Genomic DNA, 19,930 nt, shown 5'->3' on the forward strand with positions numbered 1-19,930 from the left:
AGTAACAATAATAAGGTTTTATTTATTTATTTTTCTTTTTCTGGCGAAATTGACTATGTGGAGGGAGACTGTCATCTGCGAGTAAGCAAGCAGCAGAAAACAAGCTGAAAACATGGAAAAGAATAATAATGATGGTGCCACCTTTTAGACGGACCTGAGAATTGAGTGCTAAAGATGACTAGTTGCTTTGTCGTATGAATATCTTGTGCGCAGACGATTATGGAAATTGTGGAATACGCTTTATTTGCTCATCTTGCTCTCCCCCTCAGTTTATTAATGTTCTTGTAAATGCCTGTTTGGTTTAATGAAATCTTATTTGCTTAAAAATAGAAATTGAATTGTGACTGCCTCTTCTCTTCTTCTTCAAGCTAATTTCCTTATCCATCCATTTTCTCTCCTTCCTCCATTTTACCATCCATCAACGTCTCACCTAGTGCATAATATGAATAAATATGGGTATCATTATGAGATTTCTAAAAGGGAACTCGACTATCTTTTTGAGACCCAACTGACAACTGTCACACTTTTCCTTTTTCTTCTTTCTGGGTTTTCTGTAGTGGAAAATAAAGAAAGAAGTATCTGCTCACTAAAGCAATGGGGCCAAGCTCCCCACCAAATTAAAAAAGAAAAAAAAAAAATTTATCCTAACTTTTAACATGGCCTATTGTACTTATTAAAATCAGTTACTTTAAAACCAATTGTAAGACAAAGTATTGCTGAAGTCATGAAGCTTTCTAAACTCCTAACTTTCATCATTTGTTGATAAAGTATATGATTTTAGCTGAAGTTAACCTTTAACAAGTTGTTAACGAATTAACCTATAAGCTTAGTGGCAGATGTCAGACTGGACCCAGTTCCTGTCATGGTCAACTTTTCAATTTTGTTGATTATTTCATATTAGATGCACTTTCCTTGTTGTGGTCGCATAGTAATTGCAGCGCAGATTATTAATTCCCCATTTTTTGGCAATTGATAGAAGTTGAGGGAGAGGTAGAAGGATTAGATTTTCTAACTAACTGGTTTCTTGATTTGAATTGTTAGTGTACCATCAACCTTGTTAGATTTGGTTTACTTTAGGTGTATTTTTATTGTGGAATTTGGCATAATAGTCTCCTCCATTAAATTAAAGTCACTGTTAAGCCTGGACCTTACTGAATAGTGACATTCTAGCAGTTTGTTATTCTCTCTCTCTGTCATTTTATCACTGGCTTGGGGATTGCCTACTGTCGTTCCTTGCTTTCCAGTGAGGATTCTGAAGAGAAATCTAACATTACAGAAGCAAATTTACAAAATTCTTCAAGCTTGAAAGTTAGGTTTTAGTGGTTAGCTAGCAAGACACAGTAGGTTACTGATGACTGACATTAGTGTTTATTGCTACCAATTGGGAATGGATATTTGGTTTGTTCTATTTAATATGAAGTTTTCAGAATCCATCGTCTCTAGTTGGTTTAATCATTATTATATATATATATTAATTTTTAAAATTTAAATTTTTTTTAACACGTGTGTTTAATTTTTAACTTGTAAATTTTGATGTGTACTATTTTTGACACATAAAATTCAAGTTTATATATAAATTTATTTTTTTATTAATTAATTTATTAATAAGTTACATTATTAATTAAATATTGGTTCTCATCCTAAAAAAATATATTTATTATATTTTAATATTATATTAACTAATAATAATTTTCTAATCAGATAATAATACTAATATTATTCTACAAAATAGTATATTATTTATATTTTATATTATATTAATTAATATATTATTTTTTAATTAGATAATAATTCTAATTTTAAAAAATAACATCTTAAATTATATTTTTAATATTATATTTAATAATAAATTAATATTTTTAATTATATAATAAAATCTTAATTTTAAAAATAGTAATATCAATTATAGTATTAAATTATATAATACTAATATTAATTAATTAATATTTTAAAAGTAATTTTTATATTACTATACTAATAAAATTTTAAAATTTTACAAAATTAAAAATATTTAAAAATAATTAATTTTCTATTATTTTTCAAATTATTATAAATTAATATTAAAAATTAAATATTTTTTTAAATTGTATCTATCAAATTTATTTTATAATCAAAATAATAATAACAGTCGTTTAGCATACGAATAAACGATTAGTAATTTTAATTATTGGGGTAGCGACTAAATCAACTTTATAATTATCTTAAATGAGAATAAAGGTTATGGAAAGCAAGAAAATTTGCATCTTTAAATTATTAATTAACAATCTGTTAAATGAACTGAAAGATGTAAATGCATGCAAAAGAAAGGGTAATAATACTGTTTATGTTGTTCTTAATTGGAAAAAAGATAAAAAAGGAAAAAAAAGAAAACAAGAAGAAGAAGCCAAGGTGATGAAGAATCTGCATGATTCAGTAAAAACTTTCAAGCTATGAATGATGACAGGGATAAACTCCCAATCCAGAGTCACCAACGGTCACTAGAATGGGATTTTGAGCAATGCTGTGTCATCATCTGCAATACTTGCAGTACCACTGAGAATGGGACCCAATTGAGATCAACAGCCCATCTATGGATAATTAAAAAGAAATTCAGCCATACTGAGTCATCAGCAAGCTATGAAGTTTCACATTTAAACGTACCCCAATTAGAAGAACGCTCTTTTAACTGCAAGATATGTTCACAATTCATCGTAGGAAGACATCAAATAATGCACCATCTCCTCTTTGAAAAAATGAGGCAGAGGATAGACAGCATGGGACGGAGCATCCTAGAAACTAAGAGATGTGTCTTTTGTTGTTTTTAAAATTAGCCCATGTCATGTAGGGTTCAGCATTTTCAGGAGTGGGGATTAATTAAATTTAAGCTTTCCTTCACTGGCGATAAAACAGTGGTTATCTATCAAGTCAGGTACAAGGAAAATGGATCCATGTCCAGTCCTATAATTCTTCTTTCTTTTTCTTCATTTCTTTTTCTTTTTCCCTTTCAATTGGGCAGATAATGATGCACTTGTGACAAATATTTGCAAAAATGATTGCTTGTCACGTAAGTAGTGTTTATTAAGCAATTAAAGTCTCTACCATCATGCCTCATAATAATTTCATTATGCATATATCTTCTTTTTGTTATCCGTCCAACCTGGAACACAGTTGTTGTTTAATGTGGCTGATTAAATATAATTTCATGGTAACAACTTGATGGCAGAAATATACAGTATTTGTGGACTGTTCTAATATATAAAGATTACCATAGACTTTCTGCTCATAAATTCCATTTCTATCACAAATTACATGAGAAAATTACTCTGATTAAGTTCTTTGGTAAAGAGGGGAAGAAAAGGATTTATTATATTCCCTGTAGATAACAAGAAGGAGAAATCCTTTTTGAATTGAGTGCTAAGGAAGGAAGAAATGAACTTTTGCACAGAGAGAGTGGCCCTTTTGTGCATTGATTTTGCACTCATTCATGTGTTACTGTCCGGGATGTGATTCTGATATATAGACCTTACACTTGTCCATTGAACGTTTCATGTAATTTTGGAACATCTAGATCTTCTGGTTATCTGCATAGACACAGCAAGTGGCTCTAAATTGGACCAGTGGTCCAGTTTGCTATGTAAATTGCAAATTAAAAGTCACTAATATACATAAATGATACAGGAAAAAATATCTATATAATTAAAGCTGTGGGAGCAATTTGAGACTCAACACCCCCGCCCCCATTCTAAAACTAGAAACTTGTTTGCTCGTCATCTTATGGCCCCTCTGGAGTCAGTCGGGGAATCCGGCGAAGGATCCATCAATTTTTTAAAGGAGTCATCAGTTGGAGAAAGATTAACTAAGCTTTCTACTTATGGATGAAATCTAGTATTAAATCATGGATGGATCATAAACCCTTGTCCCTAAAGTCAGTTTGTGCAGTTTGTGTGATGGATTATTAGACAGTAAAAGATAATTTGGTATTAATAATTAGAGGGTTGTTATGAGAGCTAATTAAAGTTTAGGTAAGGGTTTAGGGTTGGTATGAAATGTTATCTAGAGTGGCATATGCAGCGGCATGAATAAAGAGCCTCAAGTTGGTATGCGTCCCTACCATTACCCTCGATCCCTACCTCCCCTTTCCACAAGGCACTAAATTTATGTCAGATTTTCTTTTTCTATATAGAAACTTTTGCTAAATTGAGAAATCATATATTAGTCTTTAAGAATGGACAATGCATTTTATTGGGTTTATATGATTTAATTTGATCTCATTTGCTGATGATACACTGCATAATTTAACCATAAAGCTTTTGCTAACTTATTTCTTTGCAGTGAAGTTGGATTCTAAAGTTACTATATTATGAAATGAGTGCAAATAAGTTATAGTTTGGGCTTCAAGGGTTGGCTTTTGACATCACAAAAATGAGTAACTTTTGATTAAGTTGTATAGTTGAGTCAAAATAACTCAAAGAGGGTGAAAGTCCTTTTTCACAATTAGAAGATTAAGGGTTCGTTAAGCTTTGATTACTGATAACGCAATTGAGTAGCTAAGTTTAATTATTGAGGTTTAATTTAGTTGGTGATTACCTCAATTCCCTTTTAACCATATTGCTAAATGATGGAAATTAGAAAGAGGAAAAAGAAGAGAATAGAAAGAAAAAAAAAAAAGAATTTCCAATTATATTATATTTTCCATTTATAATGATCAGCAATTTGTTCTTACCATCCGACATGAATATGATAGATACTTGTAACTTTGTACAATTTATCAGGTAAATTTTGTGTTGAAAAAAACATCATGTTATGACAAATTGAATCTAATGTTGTCTTTGTAATAGTCCATGTACTCGATCATAATTAATAATGATGCATTCTTTGGCATTGTAGGAGCTCTTTCATCTGACCAAAAAACAAACTTAAATGTATATAATAGATGTTAGCCTTATTTTGTGAAATAGAGATCATGCATACGTGTCTTTTCAATAAAACTAGGTTGTCTGCCCCCTTTCCCATTCCAAATGTCTTTAACTTGAATATCACTTTCATTTTTATTTGCCTTGCTGCGTAGCTCACTGTTTTATTTAGTCTAATATTTTCTTAGTATAAACTTTGACCATACCATTGTTACAATTTATTACCACCATAATTAGTTGGTTTTCTTTTTCTCTTTTGAAATAAGCGTTGTTACTCGAATATAAAATGGTTTTTTTTTGCATGTATCAGTATAAGAATCAAAGGATTATAATAAAAGAAATTGTTCCAAATATCTCAGTTTTTTGATACTATTCATTAACATTTTCAAATTTTACATTTTACCCTTGTAGTATCACTTGGAGTATAGGTTATTTTTCCACAAAAATACTATAGTAGTTGCCTTCACGCAAAAGACATTTGGTGAAGGCCACTGAAAGAAAAAGAAAAAATCTCCAGTAATTCTTCCAAAAAGCAACGCTCCCACTTCTTCTCCCGCAGTTTACATTTTTGCTGTATTGGTAAGTCTTATAAATATATTTTTGGAGAAAAAAGTAGCCCTTTAATTAATTGAAATAATAAAAAGAAAAAGTCAAAATTAGACTTGGAAAAGCACCATTTTGGACCAATTATCACAAAAAGGCAAAAAGAAAAACGGCTATGGATATACAAATTAGTTGCTAATAAATTTTTCCTGAATTAAAAAACAGGAATAGAGAATTTTCAAAAATCAGGTGTCGTTTGCGTAACGTCTCTCCGAAATGCACAGAACTGAGGCGTCCACTCCCTTTCATTCCCTTTTTTCTCCCCGACTCTTTTTCAATAGCGTGCCAATTTAAAACCCATAACCTCGCTTCCACGTGTACCCGCGTCATAACATTTGCTTGCCCACTTCCAAAAGTACCCTCGCACCGAAACACGTCACCTTCTCCAGCATGAGAGTCTCTTCTCATGCTATATAACCCGCGAGTAAATAATAAATATCAAACTCGTCAAATCCCGTGTTTATTATTTTCTTATTCAATTTAGATTTTGAAAAAAAAAAAAAAAAGCCAAGTACGACAGTTATGCTCACAAATCTCGCCTAAAGAAGCCCCCACAGTCACACTCTCACTTTCTCTATCTCGCCGGTGAACGGTAACGGTCACTTTTCCGGTCAATTTTGATCTTTTTAAAAAGTTTCGATACGGAGCTGCGTCTTCTCATAACGGAATTATCTAATATTTATTTCTCTCTTCTTTAATTATAAATTAAACTTAATAGAGGTTTATGGTGTGATAAACAGACACCACTCCGAAAGTGGAAAAAAAAAATTAGGGTTTTTAGGTATTAAAGAATGAAATGTGTTGAAGAAGTGAGTTTTGAATTTCTGTTTCAACAATGGTAGCTGCGGTTTCCACAACGATAAATCCCAAAACGACAGCGAATCACAACAGCAGCCGGACAGCAAGACCTCCTTTGCTACCATCAGACCCTGACAATGCAATCGCTCCTCCTCGCCGACCTAAATCACGAGAAGTTACTTCTCGTTACATGTCCTCTACATCTTCCTCTTCTTCAACACCAAAACGGTCACCATCACCGTTGATTTCACGACCAACGGCTATGACGACGTTAACTCCCTCTACTCCTTCAACAATCAAACGGTCGTTATCAGTCGAGCGTAGACGGCCTAACACGCCGCGTTTAAATTCCACAGATTTGAGGATTAACGGTAATGGAACGGAGGTTTCTAATACACATAAAATGCTGATTACTTCAACGAGAAGCTTGTCGGTTTCCTTTCAAGGAGAGTCGTTTGCGCTTCAAGTGAGTAAGGCAAAACCCGCGGCTCCATCTCCGATTAGAAAAGGTACCCCGGAGAGGAGAAAAGCGACACCGACGCCAGGAAGAGGAACAGATCAAGTGGAGAATAATAATTCGAGGCCATGGCCAGGGAGATTTCGTGAACCAAATTCTTTAACTAGGAGTGTGGATTGTACGGATGATAGAAGGAGATTAACTGGATCTGCTGTGAATTTTAATGTTGTTAGGGCATTGCAAAGCTCTCTGGTGGATAATAATAGTAATGGTAATAGTATTAGGTCTTCAATTGAGAGTAGATTGAGCACTGATTCTAGCAATATTGAAGTTAATGGATCAGAACTTTGTGATCGTGATCATTCTGTTGCTTCTGATACTGAGAGTGTGTCTTCTGGTAGTACAACAGAGGGTATTATTGGCAATGGACAAGGACGGCGTGGGATTATTGTTCCTGCAAGGTTCTGGCAAGAGACTAATAACAGATTACGGCGCCAGCCGGAGCCTGGCTCTTCCAGGACTGTCGGAGGATTGAAAGGACCTGTGCCACCTAAACTCATTGCACCCAAGAAGGTTGGAATAGATAGTCCAGTTTCATCTCCTAAAGGAGTTGTTAACAATAGGGGACAGTTGTCTCCTGTTCGTGGTGGTGGTGCACTACGGCCTGCTTCTCCTAGTAAGCTTGGTACACCGACAGCTACCCTTTCACCGATGAGAGGGGTGAGTCCTTCAAGAATGAGGAGTGCTGTAGGAGCTGTTGTGAGTAGCAATTTAAGTAATTCCATTAATAGTACGCCTTCAATTTTGAGCTTTGCCGCTGATATTCGGAGAGGCAAGAGTGGAGAGCATCAGATTGTTGAGGTGCATGTGTTGAGGATTTTATATAATCGGTTGTTGCAATGGCGTTTTGTCAATGCTAGAGCTGATGCTTCCTTGTCAGCCCAGAGGTTGAATGCAGAGGTTTGTTCCTGCTTTCTGGACTTAACTCACTGTTGTAGGCAAATTAGTATATTTTGCTATATTGCAACATTGTTTTCTGGTGACCTATATCAGTTGATGCATCAAATCAAATTGTTTCACGTGATTATATGTCGTTTATTTGTGTGGCTTATTGCTTGGAATCCATATTGTTGTCCCCTCTTTTCACACTGTTCAGCTATGGTATTCTTCCGTTGACTTAAATAGTTAGTGGGAAGACTACACTGCACATTCTGCATATGAACTACTTGTAATTTTGAAAGAAATGTGTGTGTTTATAGTTGATCTTGCATGCTTGTTGGGGTGGGGTGGATAGTTTAACATAATTGCCTGAATTTCAACAAGTCGGCCATGTTTTATCGGTCTGGATTATGGCCACATGAAATCTTGCTTTTAGTGTCCATATGTGTTCATTCTTTAAAATAGGGCCTTTTTGTAATTTTATTTCACATTGTGTATACAGTAAAACCTTTCTATAGTGATACTCTATATAGGAATTACCTGTACATAGTGATAAAAAAATTACGGTTCCAATTTGGACCAGTTATAAATAGAGATAAACTTTCTATTATAATAAGTTATAAATTTTTTAAGTCCCGCTTTACGAAAATATCCCTCTATATAGTAATATTTATATATATAACTTTAAGAAGTGCATGTTATGCTATGTTTTATCTTACTATAGCATTGTTTTGTCTCATTAATCTTATTTATATAGTATGACAAGATATTTACATATCTTTTTCTGTCCTTTGACCAGCAATATCAAATTTAAAGTCTAAAAAAAAAAATTTATAACTCAAACCTCATGTAAGTTATAACCTCCTCATAGTTATAAATTTTATTTGGTTCCAAGTGTATGACTATAGAGAGGTTTTACTGTATTGGGAGATGGTAGTGGCTTATTGGTTTATTTCTGAGGGAAGTAGTGGTAAGCATGCAAAAGTGTAAAGATAATTTGGAGATCCAAAAGTTCAATATTCAGGATAGATTCTATTTATGTGGTCAGTAAGTTTTTCTATGCATGGGTTTGAAGAGGTTGAATTGACAAGGCAATTAGCTGTAAGGCAGAAGTTGGAGGTTATTGACTTATTTAGCTACTAGAACGCATATTCACACAGAATGAACTGTTTTTGGCGATTATGTGGTATAATTTGCAGAAGTAGCATAAAATTAAGAATGATTTATTTATAATTATTCAAAATGAAATTCTAGCTAGACTGCGAAATAAGGCTATTAACATGATAGAGGGACTGGCAGCCTAGTGTTGGAAAGGAATAAATTTTTGTTTTTGTTTCTTCAATAAATATATCTTTGGATAAGTCGTCTAAGGGAAATGAGCTGGCATCATTAGTTCTTGTTGGTTCTGATCTTAACAATTGGCTTAAGGTATTGGATAATCTTAAATGTCTCTGGTGTTGTTTCCAAACTGCCTGATCTTTGTAATTTCTCTTTCTCATTTAACTTTTTGCATTGATAGAAAATTCAATATCTCCTTGCTTCCTTAATCTCTTCCAATGTAAGTTGTATATGTTGCAGTATTGGGGATGTGCTGTTTGATTGATTTTAATGATCAAGGTAGAAGCTTATGGACACATAAGAGCACATAATAGTTAAACTGACAAATTCTTACTGATTGCAGAGGTTACTTCATGGATGTGATACTAAAGAATGACCGGTTACATGTGTAGGCCATAGTCTTTTTTAGGTAGTAAATGCCAATATATTAAGTTAAAATTTTCAATTGGAGGTTTGATAAAAATGCATACAGGAACTGAGGATTCTAGAATATGTTATTAATCGTGAAATGGTATGGCTGGTGAAAAGTATCATTGACAAGTTGGGCATTGTCTTGCTATGATGCGAAGTTGCAGGAGATGACTCGCATTGTGTTTGGTGTAAATGAATTAAATAAGTTTTTATAGAATTCATTTGCAAATCCATATTTAGTGCATTTGGTGTAAATGTATATGTGCTTGGAATTCTAACCAAATTCTATAAAATTTGATAGAATTTCCAAATGAACTTTAAACTTATGAGAATTTTTTTAATTATTATGACAAAACTTCCTTTATCTCAAATACATCCTTCCTCTCTGATTCATCTCTTTTCTTTTTAAATTCATCTCCCTTCTTTTTTTTCTCTCTCTTATCTCTTCAACTCTAATTCAATTTTTAAATACAATATACATATTATATAACACCAAATAAAGGAATTCATTTGCAAATAAGTTCTATTAGAAATTCATTTATAAGTGAAATGAATTCTTTGTAGGATTTGAACTAAACACAATGTTAAATTAAATGATATGTTGTACTGCTTATGAAATTTCAATTACCATAATCTTTTTCAAAGTTATCTAATATAGTTTCTGATCTAAGCAATCACTGGATCATAGGTGGAGATATGTGTGTTATAGCAGCAGCAACTCTGTTCTAAGTTGACTGGCTGTTTTAGTTAGCCTATGTTCAAAGATAAGATGAAAGTATTTAACAATGGTAATAGTGAGTTTTGCCATAGTAATATCTAGATTTGACTGTTTAAGGAAATACAATTGATAATACATGTTTTATGGTTGGAATTCCTGCCACTTGTATGATATCTATGTTAACTCCTTTATTTTTTATTATTTTTGCTTCTTTTATACTTTGTAATCAAGTTTATGAGGTGATTTTTTCTCATTTACACGTTCTTCTCTTTATCAGAAAAGCTTGTACAATGCACGTGTAACAACTTCAAAGCTGCGTGAATCTGTTAGAGCAAAAAGAATGGAGTTACAATGTCTCAGGCAAAATTTAAAACTCATTTCCATCCTCAAGGGGCAGGTAAGAAATTTGTGCTATATTCTTGTTTTGTTTTATATGGATTTGGCACAAATAATAATGGATCCTGTGTCTTTTGAACTTCTTTTATTATTTTACATGGGAGCTTCTTCATCTTTCTATATGATTTGTATAACGATTTTACAATTATTTATGCTACTTGTCCTAAATGGACATTTTTAAATTGTATGCCTATTATTCAATTATGGCCAATGGGCACACACACACACACACACACTCTCTCTCTCTCTCTCTCTCTCCCGCCTGCCCCTTCTCTCTACAATAAATATATAATTTTCAATAAAATGTGTATATACTATGTGGGGTTACTTTTTGGGAGCCAATAGTTACAATGTTCTTAAGCTTCTGGTCCTGTGCTTTAACTTATTAAAATTGAGGTTAACATTTTCTTTCTTTTTCTCGAGTTTCATTTCACATAAATGCCTATATCTAGATTGCGTTATGTTACTTTATGGTTTTTGAGCAATGTGTTATGTGACTACTGTGTATTCTCTTTGGCTGTTGTATCTTACACTTAGTATGCTTGATGCAGATGATTTATTTGGAAGAGCTAGCACTTATAGACCATGAATATTCCCGTTCTTTATCTGGGGCTATTGAAGCTTTACGAGCTAGCACACTCCGCCTACCTGTTGTTTGTGGGGCAAGGGTAAGGGCCATTTTATTTGCTTGCATTAAGATACTATCCTGAACTTGTGTTTATAGTTTCTCATTTGATGCATCATTTCTTCAGGCTGATATCCAAAATGTAAAGGACGCTATCTGTTCAGCAGTTGATGTGATGCAGGCGATGGCCTCCTCAATTTGCTTATTATTATCAAAGGTGATCTTCTCCCCAGACTTCAGGATCAAACTAGGCTGGATAAGTTATCATTTCCAACCATAGTAGCAAATTATCAGCCTATTTGCTGTGATCTGTTCCTAATAAGAGCAAATGTGAAAATTCAGATAGCTCTCAAATAAGCTTTATAACATAGCCATAATTCTCTCAAATAAGGTTTAATATAATCTGGACTTGTCCTAAATAACGGTTCTATTATATGAGAGCTTTATTGTTGAGTTGTGAAGATCCAAAATCTTGTGCGTAGTTTATATGGGATTTCATGAAAGGCATTAGAAAGGGTGAGAATGTTACTATTTGCACGAGGATGTGCCCATTTCACTATTAAGTTTTATCTTCCTCTGATGATGTCTTATCTCTCATAAATTGGTTGCTCTTCTGGTTTTGAGGGTACCAATTACTGCACATTGTAGTAAATTTGTCTCTGTATCTCAAAGCGTCTTCAATTGATAGGTTGGGGATGTAAACTCTCTGGTGGTTGAACTTGCTAATGTAGCTGCAAAGGAGCGTGCTTTGCTTGATCAGTGCAAGAATCTCTTATCAATCATTGCAGCCATGCAGGTAATTTTGTGTTATGGTTTTACTTTCATGAAGGTTCATGAAGCAGACTGGAATAGTGTCATGTTATGCTTAGAGGAAGCATATATTTCATGATCCTAGTTTTCTAATGAAAAGTGGCTTTATGGCCAGGTGAAGGAATGTAGCCTGAGAACTCATTTTATACAAGTAAAACGTGTACCTTCCAGCCTAACAGCAAAAGTGTAAAGCTCATGTCACTTGATGCCAACGGAAAATGCTAACATCAACCCAGACCTTTTTTTTTGTTCTTCGGATTCAAGGAGCCAGATGTAATAAAAAGTATTGAATGGTCCTTGGCTTGTAAAAGCAGAAGAGTGCTCACATGGCAGGTTAGATACGAAAAAAGGGCAGCTTATATTAAATGCATAGATGGCATGAAGTTGTCATTCTCGATATTCTGATTAGATTGTAATTTGTATAGAGGTACTTTCTCTATAGGGGAGCAGAGGAAAAATATTGTAAATATGCTGTAATGATGTTTCCAATTTTTTCTCTTATTCAGTAGTGTTCTTGATGATGTTTTCGCTTGCCAACGCTGTGTTTATGTGTGCATTTGATATCGGGAAACATAATACGTGACACTATTTTCTGCATGTGTCTATATATATATATCAAGGCATTCCTTCTGTCACTATCTGCAACTTTTTTACCCTATTAAATAACTTGAAAGATTAAACTGTATCTTTCTTGATTTGGTGAATGGTAAAATTCAGTGTTCCTCTTTATGCACAGCTTATGTTAAATGAAGTCTATCCTATCTTGCCCTACTCTCTTAAATTTAGGTGTTGAAAGTATAGACAACTTATTTTCATTAGCAAGGGGAAAAAGAAAGAGCCAATCGCCATCATCTATTAGGTTTCTGTTGGGCTTTATTTAGCTCCCTTAGCCTAAATGATTTATTTCTCTTGATCTTTGCTTTGCTATTGTCTAATGGCGTCATCAAGCCCACTCTTTTATTGGTGGTGTACCCGCTCCTTCTTCCTACTTTTCCCTTCTTATCCACTGTCTTTTTCACAATTACTTTCTTTTTTTCTTTTTTCTCTTTAGCAATAGAAATTTTTATCAAGTAGTTCATTCATAGTTTAATTTTATGAAAACAGAAAGTTAACAAAAGAGAGACAGACTAAGAGGTGGGGACAAGTAGATGAACCCACAGGCCACAACTGCTGCCCAGCAAAAGGAAACCCACTATGGCCTAGCAATGGACCTAAACTATACACGCACAGACTATATCCTCTTCCTTAAAAAACAGAGACACATCCCCTAACCAATTACGAGACTCAGATTAAGGGGATTCTCATTTGCTCAACTCTTACAAGGATACCCCTGTTCTCTATTTAGCCTAGACTAAGGAGAGTTCAAGATTCCAATAAAACAATCTAAAAATAAAAATAAAAATACGTAAAGATAAATTTATAAAACTTGAAAATGGTATAAGCTAGTTGTGTAGGATAAGGAATTAGGTATTGCTCAAAAAAAAAAAAAAAGATAAGGAATTAGGTACCTTTGTTACAAGTAAGATGCCCATGAAAATGATATCCTTAAGGAGGTCGAAATAAGAAGAAATGCATAAAAGCTAAATGGAATTCTTCTTCTACCAAAATCTAGAGAACATTCTTTTTCTTTGCAGTTCCTCCCCTTTACCTCTCACTCAAATGATTTGATCCTTTTTTTTCTTTTAACCGAACTACTGTGAATGGGTACCTTACATTTGGCATTTGGCCTTTAAAACTAATTGCTTCTTTCGCATCGCCCACTAGTTATGTACAAAGGCGAATGGAGAATGGTGATCCAGTGAAAGTGACGTGGGATCCACAGCATATGCCATTAGACGCGGCGACTCGAATGGATTGGAATATGAAAAATTTCCCTTTTCAATTCTTCAATCATGTCCTTTTCATATAAGTTAAAATTAAAACCCCTTTTTTTTTTAGCTTTTGGGTTGTTGATGCCGTGGAACCCACTTCCAACGGAGGAGGACTATGGAGGAGGAGGAGGCTGACGTGCACCGCACCAAATATTTTTATTATATTTCTTGACAAATTCTAATTTGGGTCCCACCCTCTATCACACTATTTCAATTCCATGCCAAGTACGCAAATGAATCGACCTGCTTGGTTAGCATGAGACCATGGGTCAAAAATCATCTGACTTCATGTGATGCTCATGCTCTTTTGTGAGTAATTTGGCATCTCCTGTCCAAAATTTTAATTTTAATCAATGTTAGAGTGGTATCCCTTTTTATTATTTGATAGAAGCTCGGTTTAGACTTTAGGGGGGCGATATAAGACAAACTATTTTTTGAGTCTTAAAACCCAATTAGCGCACGGCTGCAGCCAATAGTTCAAATGCAAATAATTGACACTAGTAATGGCACAGTCCATCCTTATGGTTTGAAAAGTCTGCACCATTAAAGCCTGGTGCTAGCCTCTTGTTAATGATTCTATATGGTCGGTCAAAAGATTTACATATTTTAATTGAAATTGAATTCGACATGTACATTTATCTATTTTCATCACTCACAAACCCTTCCATTTATGTAATTATTGGGTCCAAGAAATGCCAGGACTAGCACAAAACACACTTTGCTTCAAAGTGCTCATGTGGTGCAATAGACTAGGATGACTTTTTCATCTTTAGTATTATATATAGGCAACTTTCAGTTTGATTCAGCAAATCCCATAAGATTAGCTGCTTTTCACGCATATGAATCTGATCATTGTGGATGAATAACAACTTGCAGGTAAACACTCACATACACAACCATCAACGAAAGAACCAAGAACACAAGACATGAAGTTGCAAGTTCCAGGAACAGCTAACTAAAACAAAGAACACCTCAAACTCAAAGCATAGGCAACACCAGTGGGAAAATGTATCTTTCTGTGTCTTAAAACCATTAGGTGGAAGCAAAGTAAATACGTGGCAAAGCAAAGGTCTCTTAATCTAAGAGCCACTTGGGGGTTTGGTTGGGTTAGCGCAGCTAGCTTATCTCTATCCTCAGATGCTCACAATTTCATAGAGATGTACGGTCAGGACAAAACCACCTAAGGCAATCCCTTCACTACCTGACAATTTATTTATCATCATCCATCAACAACAAACAAAAACAAAACTTCACCCGAATTTTAATTAAAATTAGTTTTTATCTCATATCCAAAAACTCGCCGGTCCTAAAATTCCGGCTTCATATTTATAGAGGGAAAGAAAAAAAAAAAAGTTGCACCGCCATGGTGGTGATGGTACTGATTAACTCTGAAGATCATAATCATCACTCACACTACTCTTAATTTCTCCTTTTCTATTTTTCAAACAAATAGATTCAAAAGTTTCTTCCTATCTCCACCATTACTCTCAAACGTCGTCATCTCTGATGATTCTTCAGTACAAAATGATACCGCATGATCTCTTCCTCTCTTCACTCTGCAGCTACCTGTTAGCTTTGGCGTCAGGGAGAGATTGAGATCCGACGATGCTTGATTCATATTCATATTCGTATTAATATACGGCTTTGATTGAGCCCACGTCATCATGTTTCGTAACCTGTATCCCTCCGCAGAGAATCTATCAGATGACTCGTCATGATTCTGTGCTAAAACTCCGGAAAGTAATCCCGGTAGCGGCCGTAGAATTCCGCCAGAAAGAACTGTCTCCACCGCCACCTGACACACGTGCCAGTTTCCGCTCCACAACAGTCCAACAGCTCCGTTTACGGGATTCACGGTTCGTCCACACGCTTCAAAAAGCAGCGATTGAAACAAGGCTACAAGCAAAAGAACAATTTATTTATTAATATCCACTAAATTATATTATGTTTTAAAAAAAATCAATGCGTATATGATAAGTTATGTAGGCGTGTACTGTTATTATAGTGTGTTTACCAGGCCGTTGAGATTCCGGTACTGCGGAGATGAGAGACATGAGATCGCTACGGCCGAAAAATTTGGCGAGAAATAAGGTGGCGTGACCTTGAGCTTCAGGGGGAGTGATCCAGTGCAAACACGACCTCAGTATACAAGTCTCACTGCACCCCTTTCTCAAAACTCGGCAACCGTTGCAGCTCATCTCCACCCCTGGTCACTTATTAGAGAAAATAAATGATCAAATTCTTGATATTCGACGGTGTTATGTAGCGGCGGAGATTTCTTGACAAGTAAGGAAGTGAGGAGGAAAAGAAAGAGAAGAGATGGGAAAAGAGATTGACGCGAGAGTGAAGAGTGAGGCATGGTAATAATATTGGGGAAAAGAGAGAAGTAACTATGGTTAAAAAGTAACTATGATTGAGTTGAGATTTTTATCGGAATGGACGGTGGGATTTCGATTTTGGCGTAGGATGGTGGGGTCAAGGGTTCTTTTGGTTTTGTCGAGACGAATATCTTCCAAACTCTGGGCACGAGCGGCTCCGTGTTTTCGCGTCGATTGTTTCTGCCAGGCGCGCAGCACCGTTGGATTTCTATTTTCTTGTATATATATGTGGCGTTGGATATTTTTTGGTTAGGTTCACTCCTTCAATTTCTTTATTTGTACTTGTTATTCAAGTACGGGTACGAACTCAAGTTGCCCCTAATAAGTGGACAGTGACACAGAACTGCGAATCCTTATTTTTAAAAAAAATAAAATAAAATAAAAAATTCGGCCTTCCGTAGTTACTCTAGTTTAAAGAATTCATTAGAATAAAGAAATAGCAGCCTAAGGGGACGAGGGACAAAACTAGTCATAAGATTAGACGGTTGTATTCGTAATTTATTTAATTACCTTTGAAATTTAACAATCTTTGTGCGACAAAAATAGTTAATGTATGGGAATTAGAATAAATAAACAAAATGAGTAATTGGGCGACTTAATGTCAAGTACAACAACTCTATGATATTGCCATGATGATAAAGGCATCTGAGTACATAATTCTACTCACTACTTAATGTCATTTTCTTAATCATATAATATGTAAATTTAGAATTTCAATCTACACTGAAAACCTTGCTACAAATCATTAATGAAACTGTGAAATTCCTGCTTTTGAGCTCATAAAATGAGCATGGATCAACTTGTTTTATCCGTGGTTGATTTTACAATTTTCTATTTATGAGCTACATTAATCATGTTGAAGGTTGAAGCTATGGTTGGAAATTATCTAAAGAAAAATAAATAAATAGAAGATTTGATTTCTGTTCTTAGTTTAGAAACTTCTGCATTTGAATATCTATGGTATATTTTAAAATTTTATTTATTTATTATCTTGGGTACTCCCAGATTCTTATGATTTAAAATCATTAAAGGACTTAAATTTTAAAGAGAAAATTATGAAGAAAGGGATTCAGAAGAATTCCTTATTGGCGAAGTCAAAGCAGTTCAGCAATAATTATAAATCAGCAGACCTCTTTCTTCCTCCCCTCAAAAAGAAAAAGCAATTATAAACAAATAAAGCATACTAAAGGCCAAAGATAGTTGCCCATATTTTTTTTTTCCCCGAAAAAGAGAAAAAGAGAAAAAAGATGCTTAAAAATCAAATAATAATGTAATAAAGCTGTAAAGTGTCTCTGATTTTTTTTTTCAAATTTAGTATATTATTTTGTCAATATATTAAATTAATAAATAATTGATATATATGTTTATTAGTTTTAAATAATAAAATATCTATACACGTATTATTTTCTTATTAATTGTGGTATACACGTTCAATTTATATAATTTTTTTTAAGAAATGATAATGAATTGCTCTTTTTCTGTTTCAAACTAGATGTCTTTTCTTTAAATGAAAAAAATCTCAATTATTTTTTTTATATATTCAATGTAATATTATATTTTTTTTTTATTTCATCTTTATATTGAAATAAATGTAATGTAAAATTCTAACCGCTTTTTCTCTTTTTTTTATTATTTTTATCAAAATTTTATTTTTTATTGTACTGCAAATCATTTTTAGATCGGTATGGATTTTTTTTATTAATTAGTTTTATAAATAAATATTACTATTTTTTTTAAAGAGTTCTATAGTTCTTCATTAAGATGTGTTGACTTCTCTTTCTGTAGAAGTGGTAAAAAAAAAAATGATATTCAAACAATAAAACTTGTTAAAAAATATCTATAAAGTCGATATGTGGCTTAGTGCCACTGAATGAAGCGTTATTTCTATGGAATTATAATTTACGATCGATGATTGTTAAAAGTAAATATCTTTATATGTATTTCTTGATATTTGATGTTCTATATTAAGACGTGTTTGTGGATTACCATTAATGAAATATTCATATTTAAAAAAAAATAAAAAAAATGATAAACTTTACATTACTTTTAAAAGAATAATTTAGTTACTTTTTTTATGATTAAATCTATCAAATGTATTCTTAATCTAAGAAAATTGCGAGAATTAGTAGAAAATGAAATGGAAAAAGCAGATGTAATCGGCAGTGACGCCACATAATTTATTTCCGACTACCAGACAGTTGAAAAGGAAGAATGCAAAACCTAATAACATTTTTATGAAAGTTTACTAGCCGCCCAAACTTAAGGCCTTTCTCTTGCAGTTTTCTTCTCACTTTATTCCTATAATAATCACACGTTTTTGTAGACTGTTAGGCTCAGTTTAATTCTTAATTTTGTTTCTATTTTTTGTAGATTATTTAAATTATTTTGAAACATCGACTTCCGCATGTATGACATTACATCGAGTTTATTTGATTTATTAGGTTATCAAATCATATAATTTTTATTTTGTACTTTGAGTTTTAAATCGATTATATTTATTTTACTAAAGGATAAAAAATTCAGTTCGATCCAATTTAATTAATTTTTGTTAAGAACTAAACTAAATACAATAGTTTTAATTTCAAAAACTTAAAACTGAATCAAACCTAATTTATAAAAGAGTTAGATTACTCCCGAAAGTTTATTTACAACAACAAACACCTATTTACTGGCACCCATGGTTCGCTTTGGGCCGAATTTGTAAACCCATCTCATTTCTCTATTTGAATTATGGTAAAGCCTCGCCTTAGCTTAGCTTGTTTTATGGAAAATAAGCCCAAATCTCTTAGTCATGTACTGCAGGTAGCATCATCGCTCTCTCGGTTCATTCCAATTAAATTTGTTTTGAACTCACAGCCTCAGATCACTCGTCAATAATTCCACTTTCAGAACTGCGCATCACCGAACTTCAGACTTCTGCAGACTCCGAGCTTCGAAGATATTTATTTTGGTTATGGAAGAGAGCCCTTTGACTTTGTCTAATGATTGGGCAATCGTAGAAGCCTAGTTGAGAGAATTGATCTTTCTCTATATGATGGATTTGATATTACAAAACCACAATACTTAAGTTGTGATGGAGATTTAGCTTTTAAAATCAATTGTTAAATGATGGGGAAGGGGAGTGAGTTAAGGGAAATCTTTCATTTGTCTTATTTGGCTATTGAATTCTTCCAATGATGGAAAAGGAAAAAAAATTCCCTTTATAGAACGTAAAATTAATTATTTTTTAATTTAAATATATTAGAAATACTGTCGAATACCAACATTTTATCCTATTAGAAGTGTTGGTGTTTCTTAGGTATAAACATAAATCTTAATATTTGAGGGACTGTAATGCTTTTAGTTGGAGATGAAGCTGAAATTAAGCTTAGCATCAGTCCTATTTTGACCGTTAACGATTTAGCCGGTGGATGGTTACTTCTATATGGAGTTGGTGTTCATAATTCTAATTTTTTCTGCTGCTTCTTGTTAGCCAAAAGAATTAATACATAGTGTAAATTGAAAAGTATCTGTAGGCTGTTTTCTTTGGATTCTGCACTCAAAAGGGCAATGAATCTAGTCCTTTTCTTTTTAATGTGTCTACTTGCTAAAATGTGAGGACCGCAGAGGTTCATGACTTGGTCATCTAGAAACCTTCAATGAAAAATAAATAAATAGAAGTCAAGGGTTTGACATTCATATTTGGATTGGGTTC

The 19,930-nt window shown here is 33.5% G+C and overlaps 2 protein-coding genes across 3 annotated transcripts; one reads left to right on the forward strand and one right to left on the reverse strand.

Annotated features, from left to right (window-relative positions):
• The first annotated feature begins 5,837 nt into the window (after nucleotides 1-5,837).
• LOC8288505 (QWRF motif-containing protein 2) lies at nucleotides 5,838-12,524 on the forward strand. Of its 2 annotated transcripts, XM_048371395.1 has the most exons (7): nucleotides 5,839-6,087; nucleotides 6,338-7,710; nucleotides 10,434-10,553; nucleotides 11,104-11,220; nucleotides 11,305-11,394; nucleotides 11,866-11,973; nucleotides 12,103-12,524. In XM_048371395.1, exons 2-7 carry the CDS (start codon nucleotides 6,484-6,486, stop codon nucleotides 12,175-12,177), a joined length of 1,737 nt encoding a protein of 578 aa, XP_048227352.1. In that variant the 5' UTR covers nucleotides 5,839-6,087; nucleotides 6,338-6,483; the 3' UTR covers nucleotides 12,178-12,524. The 2 variants fall into 2 exon arrangements, with proteins under 2 accessions (XP_002510110.1, XP_048227352.1); XM_002510064.4 differs by having other exon boundaries at nucleotides 5,838-7,710.
• A 2,573-nt stretch (nucleotides 12,525-15,097) lies between these two features.
• On the reverse strand, nucleotides 15,098-16,337 carry LOC8288504 (LOB domain-containing protein 38). Its single transcript, XM_002510063.4, has 2 exons — nucleotides 15,873-16,337; nucleotides 15,098-15,754 (listed from the first exon to the last, which is right to left on the reverse strand). The coding sequence occupies exons 1-2, from the start codon at nucleotides 16,054-16,056 to the stop codon at nucleotides 15,300-15,302; spliced, it is 639 nt and encodes a 212-aa protein (XP_002510109.1). The 5' UTR covers nucleotides 16,057-16,337; the 3' UTR covers nucleotides 15,098-15,299.
• Nucleotides 16,338-19,930: the final 3,593 nt, after the last annotated feature.

The sequence above is a fragment of the Ricinus communis genome, chromosome 2, assembly GCF_019578655.1.
Source record: "Ricinus communis isolate WT05 ecotype wild-type chromosome 2, ASM1957865v1, whole genome shotgun sequence".
Lineage (NCBI taxonomy): Eukaryota > Viridiplantae > Streptophyta > Magnoliopsida > Malpighiales > Euphorbiaceae > Ricinus > Ricinus communis.